General features: G+C 33.8%; 1 protein-coding gene across 1 annotated transcript; it reads left to right on the top strand.

Moving 5' to 3' along the window:
- Positions 1–3,979: 3,979 nt before the first annotated feature.
- On the top strand, positions 3,980–5,093 carry LOC116585869 (putative vomeronasal receptor-like protein 4). The gene has a single exon (XM_032335201.1). It carries the CDS (start codon positions 4,139–4,141, stop codon positions 5,057–5,059), a length of 921 nt encoding a protein of 306 aa, XP_032191092.1. The 5' UTR covers positions 3,980–4,138; the 3' UTR covers positions 5,060–5,093.
- The last annotated feature ends 3,306 nt before the right edge of the window (positions 5,094–8,399 follow it).

Here is an 8,399-nt window from a genome sequence, read left to right as displayed (position 1 = left end):
TGATTTTGTGGGTGTCCCAAATGGTTTGAGAGATAACCTGCTAAATTCAGGGGACCCGCTGAAACGGGATCCCCTACTCCTCTGTCATCTGGCCTCTCTCTGCCAATGAATTCTTGAACCATTGGAGGTACACTGGGCAATCTGACATGGCGTACTATTCATTTGAAGGTAGGTTATTGGTAGTTTTTGCTGACATGTACTGACTCATGAACATGTACTGACATGTACAACTCACCAGGAAGGTTACATAAGAAAATGATCATTCACATAGAAAAGTTGGGCATCCAGGTGTCCTCCATCTATTGTTATCCAGCAATCAGGTAATTTCAGTTTTCCCTGTGGTTGTCTCCTTCCTACAAATCCCAAAGCTAGGGCTGTCCTGCTTCTACAGCTAACATGACACTAATGGGCATTGGGGAGACGAGTTGAGGACATCCCTTCCCTACAACTACTTATAGTCTCATTTCACACAAGCAAACTCACTCTAAAGTCTCACTTGGGTAAGTGACCATTTCTCAGTTTTAATAACAGAGAATGCTCAAGAGTTAGATGGGAATTTTTGTTGAAGTGTTAGAATTCCTTTCTCATATTTTCAGTCTTCTATCTTACTGAATTATAACTACCATTGGTCCTTTCCATATTAAAGGTAAGTTTATTTAATGTTTTCAGGATACAGATTTGTAGATTTATGGAATATTTGTGATGTTCTATTTGAATTTGAATGCTTTTTACTTTTCCTCACATTCCCTGCCTGTGCTTTCCCCCAGAATTATTGAGAATATAGTGCCTTTAAAGAATGGTATCTTTGTCAATAAGCATTGTGTTTTAAGGCAGTCAGAGAAAGACGAGTTGCTGCTTTTCAGTTCATTCAGTGGTATCTAATAGTTAACATACTTATTCTTTAGGCATCTGTACATTTTACAAAATATTTTTGTGCAACTGATCTATGTAAAAAGTTATTTTTTCCTTCTTGAAATTGCCAGCTCTGTTTCTCATGGCATCCCTATTGCCACTGAGCCAACCAACTTACCTGCACTTTGTCACTTGTAATTCTCATAATGACTTTGTGCTTTCAATGACTAATCATAGGTTTTACAGTGTTTTTATAGAATATGGTAAAATTAATGAAGAATATAATATTACGAGTGACACAATAATAAAACAGAAACGAAGATGTGATTTTGCCATATAGATTATGCTTTTTATTTATTTTAATAATATAAATATAATATATATGTGTGTGGCAGTCTGCAAACAACCGTATATATTATATAACTTACTAAAATACAACTCTAAATGAAAGATTTTTTTCTAAAGACGAGGAAATACATTTTATCAAACTATATTTTCTCCAATAAAATATACAATAAAGTATAGTTTAATGAGAAATATTACTTGAGTTCTTGTGAATGACCTTCCTTTTATTATACCTCATTATTTTGGACATTTCAGGCCAGTCCAAAGAATTTATGATGAGTGTTTCATCCCAGGTTTATTTATTGGTGATATTTATCCACCTTTATCTATGATTGTATATATAATTTGGGTTTAAAATATTGAGAATAACTTCAGGTGAGGCTATAATGAGAAGAAACTTCAACAGCATTATTTGTCTTCTGGGACTGCTCATGGGCTTTACCCTCGACCCCAGGAAAAACTAACTGTCTTGTCTCAGAGCGAGTGCTGAGAATATTTTCCAAATCCTATTATTTCTCCATGGTAAGGTTGCCAGATTTACTGAATAGAAACACATGATCCAGAGCAGTTTGAAATTCAGAAAGACAACAATGACTTTTTTGTACCATTATGCAATATTTGCTTACTTCCATGTAATATGTGTATGCAATATTTAGGACATACATATACTAAAATAATTTGTCATTATTTGCCTGATAATCAAATTTAACCAAGTGTATTACATTTTATTGCTCAGCTTGATTCTATGAGAAACATGGTGCTTTCCTGTACAGGCTCAATACCCTCAAGACTGTCACTGGAAATTTTTTTATATATATCCAGCAGGAATACACTTTTTCAGTAAGTGATGGCGATTTACAGAAAGCAGGCATGAATTTGAGGTGGCCAGCAATATATCTCATGAACTGATAAAATAATAAAATTTTTAAAAATTTTTAACTATTAAATTTTTTTATCTATGTCATTTTATTTAATATATTTTATTATCTCTTTTTGGGATATGGCTTGTGATACATGCTCTATGTCTTTAAAATGATTCACTTGTACAGTTATTAAATAATTATGCTTTTGTTAGTGGTCAACACCCAAATGCTGTTTTTTTTTTTTTTAAAGATTTTATTTATTTATTTGACAGAGAGAGATCACAAGTAGATGGAGAGGCAGGCAGAGAGAGAGAGAGAGAAGCAGACTCCCTGCTGAGCAGAGAGCCCGATGCGGGACTCAGTCCCAAGACCCTGAGATCATGACCTGAGCCAAAGGCAGCGGCTTAACCCACTGAGCCACCCAGGCATCCCCCAAATGCTGTTTTACTGGTACTGGACTGTGATCCCTAAAATTTGAATATCATTTGTGTCTTTAAGCAAATATCATCCTAATCTCTAGGACTCAACTCAGCAGAACCCAGGTGTTCTGTGAGTACAGATATATGCTTGTAGGAACTACTAGTTTTTTGGCTCTGGCATTGAAGGTAAATTTGTCACATCACAGATTAACATTTGGAAAAATGGTTATAGCAATTTAATCAAATATATACTCATTGCTTTGTAAAATATATCAGGTGATAATAGAGTGATGTTTACCTCAGCAATGACGTTCTGAGTTTCAGCCAAGAATATTAACTCTCAAAATTTCTCCCCTGAAAACAAAAATGAATGCTCTTTCCTTTCAATAGAAGGATAAATAAAAAAAAAGTAATATAGCTATTTTTAAAAAAATTCTTATATCACATTAATTAGGTAAAATAATTATGTTTTCCTAGAAGGCAAACAACGTGATAAAATAATTGCAAAATTATTCAGTGACATTTTACAAAGTGTTCTGATATTGGAAGTATTCTGACAAGACATGAGGATTCTTAAAGGCACAGGAGGATATCCTTTTATTAAATTAAGTCACATGAGAAAAATCTTCATATAAACATTTTGATACAACTTTGTGGATGACATAATGTAGAATTGTGTGTTTGTTCTTCTGAAAATTGAGAGTTGGTCTTCAGCAGTTCCCTTCTGATGTAAAAAGAGATTATAGAAGGAAACTCTGTGATTGAAAATAAAGGGGAGTGATCTAGGATCATGTTGAATAAATTCTGTTAATAAGATTTGTAATAAAAATAAATAGTCCACTTCCAAATCTTCATGTCCTTAGTGTTAATGCATTAGGTTATATGACAATGACAACTAAAGCTATAGATACAAGAAAGATTAATAATTATCTGATTTTAAGGTGGGGAGATTATGCTGAAGTATCAGGATAAAACAAATGTAATCATGCGGGTCCCTAAATGCAGAAGGAGGAAGAAGAGAAACTGTCACAGTGTGATGTAACAATGACCTGGATGTTATTTTTTCCTAATTGCTTGGTGATTCTTTTTACATTACTAAAAGTTACAACATTTCAATTATACAAGCATCTATGAGTCCTTATATGGCTTTTTAGTATTCTTGGTATTGAGTATGAGACAGGGTAATGCACAATGGGAAAGCAAAACTTTCCATGAAAGAAATGCATAAGAGTATGGAGAATGGGTACATTATCCTGGCATGATTATGGATATGTTGTTTGAGATCTGTCTCCCTCTCTCTCCCCACCTCTCTATTAACCTCTTTTTCCTTTTCTCTCTCTCTTTGTAGATAGATGAAAGATAGACAAATAGGTAGATAGATGGCATATATATATATACATGTGTGTATATGTGTGTGTGTATATATATATATATATATATATATATATATATATATTCACACACCCAAATTGGTGAACAAATAATGTTGAGACTGCATTTCTCAGACTTCATACAACATAGTTTTACTGATTAATTGGGCAAAATAAAAATTAGGTGAAATAAAAATTGTGATGGTGGTGATTTCGACAACAAAGATAATGACATTGATGATGTGAGGTCTATTTTTTTCAGATATACAAAATATGTTTTTTTGCCACTATGGTGATCACATCTGCCATTTATGTTACTGTTAAAATATGCCAGTTTTTACAAGCTGGTCTTGGAGTCTCAGCCAACATCCTCCTCCTTGTCTTCAACATCTTCGTGTTCCTTCTGGATCACAGGCCTAAGCCCACTGACTTGATCATCTGTCACTTGTCCTTTGTTCACCTAATGAAACTCTTTACTGAGCTGTCTTTATTGTCTGCAGAAGTGTTGGAATCGCTGAGCTCTATGAATGATGTTGAATGTAAGGCTTTATTCTGCCTGAACAGGGTGACGAGGGGTCTCTTCATCTGCACCACCTGCTTCCTGAGTGTGCTCCAGGTCATCACCATCAGCCCCAGCACCTCCTGGTTGGCCAGGTTTAAATCTAAATGCACAAAGTACATCTTTCATTCTTTTGTCATCTTATGGTTTCTCAGTTTGTGTCTCAGCAGTAACTGCGTATTGTTTTCTGTCGCATCTTTTAACGTGACCCAGACCAATCTATTGAATGTCGGTAAACACTGCTCACTTTCCCCCATGGACTCCGTCATCAGTGGGCTGATCTTAGCATTGACGATATCCAGGGAAATAAAAATTGTGATGGTGGTGCTGCTCTCGAGTGCATACATGGTGATTCTCCTGTCCAGGCATCAGAGGCATTGCCAGCACCTTCACATCACCAGCTTCTCCTCAAGAGCCTCTCCAGAGAAAAGGGCCACCCAGCCTGTCCTCTTGTTGGTGAGTTTCTTTGTGGTCGTGTACTGGGTGGACGTCATCATCTCATTCTCCTCAACAATGCTATGGACTTATGACCCAGTCGTCTTGGATTTCCAGAGGTTTCTGTCCAATGTCTATGCCACTGTTAGTGCTTTGGTACTCATTAATTCTGATAAAAGGATGAAAATGTGTTTCAGGAGTGTGGAAAAATTATAAACAATTTCTAACTCCTTATTCATAAGATAGGTACCCCCCAAAATGATTATTTGGCCTTTCTTCAAATGACATGGTATTTACTTAAATAACATTTAAAATTTAATTTAAATGTAATTTAAAATTTAATTTAAATGTAATTTTAAATGATATTTGAATTTATCTAAATATTTCTGAAACCTGTAATATCATCAATTCTCCAGTTTCTTTAGTTTACTATCAAGGAGATTCAATATTCCTATATGATTACAAGTTCCTTTCTAAAACTCTCTTAAGGAGGGGTTAACTGTACTTTAAAGTACTAATCAAAGAACTATAATTAGTAATTAAATTAAAGTGGTTAATAATCGATTAATTGATTTCATAATTATTAATTGCTTTAAATAAATAAAATTATTTTATAATAAAATTATAAATAATAATTATAATGAATAAAAAATAAACTTTAACTAAAAGTAATTAAATAATTTAATAGTGATTAAAGTGATTAATTAAAGTACTAATTGTACTTTCATTCAATATCGGTATTACCTATTGGCAATGTAATATTTTCTTGAAAATTAAACTTATTCTTTTTACTTCAAGAGATTTAACTACATACCCAATTTTAGTTGAACAGTAGTCTCTCTCTGCCCTCTTTATTTCTCTGTGTTCTGGCTTCCGTTAAGGCTGGAGAGATTTTGCTCTCACTTTTGTAGCTTTCTCTCCATTTTATCTTTCATTGCCTTTCAACATTTTCCCCTTTTTTCAGTGCTTTTATTTTTTTCCTTTCATTTTGTGTTACACGGTTTATTAATATTTCTGGCATTTTTATTTATCCATTTTTGTTACAATGCATTTCTCACTTATAATATCCTTTTTAAAAAAAATATCTTTTGAAAGTAGAAAATTTTCATTTCTTTTTTTAAGACTTTAAGTTTTTTTAAAGATTTTTTAAGATTTTATTTATTTATTTGAGAGAAAGAGAGTGCAGGATCATGAGCAACCAGGAGTGGCAGAGGCAGAGATAGAAGAAGACACCCCTCTGAGCACAGAGCCTGACACAAGGCTCAATCCTAGGACCCCAAGATCATTACCTGAGCTGAAGACAGATGCTTAACTGACTGAAACACCCAGGCACCCCTCATCATCATTTCTTTAATTTTGTTTTATTACACTGGTATACTCTAGTGAAACGATTAAATGATTTTTATTTCTTTTCATTCAAATCCTCATTTATGTATAGTGACTACAGAATTTTCCATAAATGTCTTCTCTTTAATGTCCTTGGTTGCAATATTTATGCTCCATATTCAAGTTGATTTTTTCTCTCATCAATTCAGACTAATTTAATATTTCACAAAAAGTTGTGTACAAACTGAGTTATTTTATTTTTCAATGGCTTACCTATATTTGGCTCCTTTCCAAATATTCTTGACAAATGTGTATTTTATTGCTCTTGCCACATTTTTATTTTGTATTTTCTCATTGTCTATTAAAGAAATTAAATTTTAAACAAACATATTGCTGATATCTTTAGCATGTGACATGTAATTTCTTCTGCCCCTTCATTCATTAGCTTACTTATTTGTGTCTTTCACCCGTTCTTTTTTCTTTTAATTTAATTTTATTTTTTTCAGTGTTCCAGAATTCATTGTTTATGCACCACACCCAGAGCTCCATGAAATACATGCCCTCTGTAATACCCACCACCAGACTCACCAAACCCCTCAAAACCCTCAGTTTGTTTCTCAGAGTCCACAGTCTCTCATGGTAAAATTTGGGACACCGCATTTTCGAGTTTTCTAGGCACTTCTTTTCTTCCTTTGTTCCAATCACCCTGGAGGCAAGTTTGGTAATCTACACAGGTTTGAGCTCCTAGTGGTCAGCTAGTGTCTGGATGGAGAAATGGCTTCTTAGTTTGACTACTTCCCTAGATTCTTTATTTACTTCAGGTCCTGGTTCTTTTATTTTCTTGTTAGTTTTGTTGGGCATTTTAAGGATTCTTTTAACTTTTGAATAACTTTAGGTATCTGTAGTAAAGGGAGTTTGGAGTTTATATATTTTATACTAAAACCACATATATCCACGTGCACACCTGAGAAAATACTTTGCATAGATATTTCTGTGGCAGACAAGAGCATTAAAAAATATTTATTTGAGAGAGAGAGAGAATGAGTTGTGGGGAGGGGCAGAGAGAGGAAGAGTGGGAGAGAGAGTCTTAAGCACCCTCCATGCTGAGCATGGAGCCTGACATGGGGCTCGATATCCTGACCCTGAGGTCACTATCTGAGCTTGAAACCAAGAGTCGGACACTTTAACAACTGCACCAATCAGGTACCCCAGCAGACAACAGCATTTTATAAAGATTCCTATTTTATGTATTTGGACAAATTCTTCCATCTTCTAAGTTACCATATCACAATACTATTTGTAGAATGTGATTATTTTGATAGTGTTTGAAAATACTTTGTTTTGCACAAATTTCTAATGGGATAATCTTCCACTATTAATGGAGTATGTCCATACATCACAATTGCTTTATTTATTTATTTTGTGACATTAAGTTACTCTTGGTAGAACTAGTTTTGTAAACTCCAGTCCTTGTGTTCCACTTGCCATGTTTCTTTAGTACATCCAAGTCTTTGAAGAAGTATCTCTGTTTGGATTTTCTATCTAGTAGTTGGTTACGCAAAAGATCTTACTTGAAATACTCATTTAGTGAGACACCATTTAAATGGACAGTTTGCATTATAATTTCACAGAGCCCAGAGAATATGACATGTAGGGTTTCTGCTTTCATGCATTTTATGGTTTTTTTTAGGCCTTGAGTAGTGCCATTTAGAATAATTTTCTCTGGCAAATATAAAATGTTCATCATCTCTTTTCTCAACAACACTCCCAATTTGTCTGTCTCCTGGACTTCTCAAACTACCTAATACAGTTATTTAATAAAGTTACTTAGTACTTATAAAGAGTTTGTTTTTCTATATATACAAACTCTTTATTAGTATGATAGTTTTATTGCCACCTAATACAAATATAAGTGGCTTAGTGTCTGTCTTGCAACGAATACTTGTTTCATACATAAATTCTTCGGTATTATATCTGTATGTGGATATGGTTTGGACATTGCAAGTTGTTAGCCACTCCATTTAATTAAATTCACATATCAATGCCATTCTTTATGTCATTTTATATGTTTTAGCTCAAATTTATTTTTGCTCTGTATTTATTGATGCAGAAGTGAAGGAAGTGTTAGTCTGTGGTCTTGACAAGATCCAAAATCAAAAGGCAGTTTCCTATTTGTTTTGATTTTGTATTTTATTTGTCCCACATAAAATATATGAGTAGTAAGTATAGC

The sequence above is a fragment of the Mustela erminea genome, chromosome 3, assembly GCF_009829155.1.
Source record: "Mustela erminea isolate mMusErm1 chromosome 3, mMusErm1.Pri, whole genome shotgun sequence".
NCBI classification, from domain to species: domain Eukaryota; kingdom Metazoa; phylum Chordata; class Mammalia; order Carnivora; family Mustelidae; genus Mustela; species Mustela erminea.
Note: the sequence above shows the minus strand (reverse complement) of the source record. Positions and strands in the feature narration are given on the sequence as shown.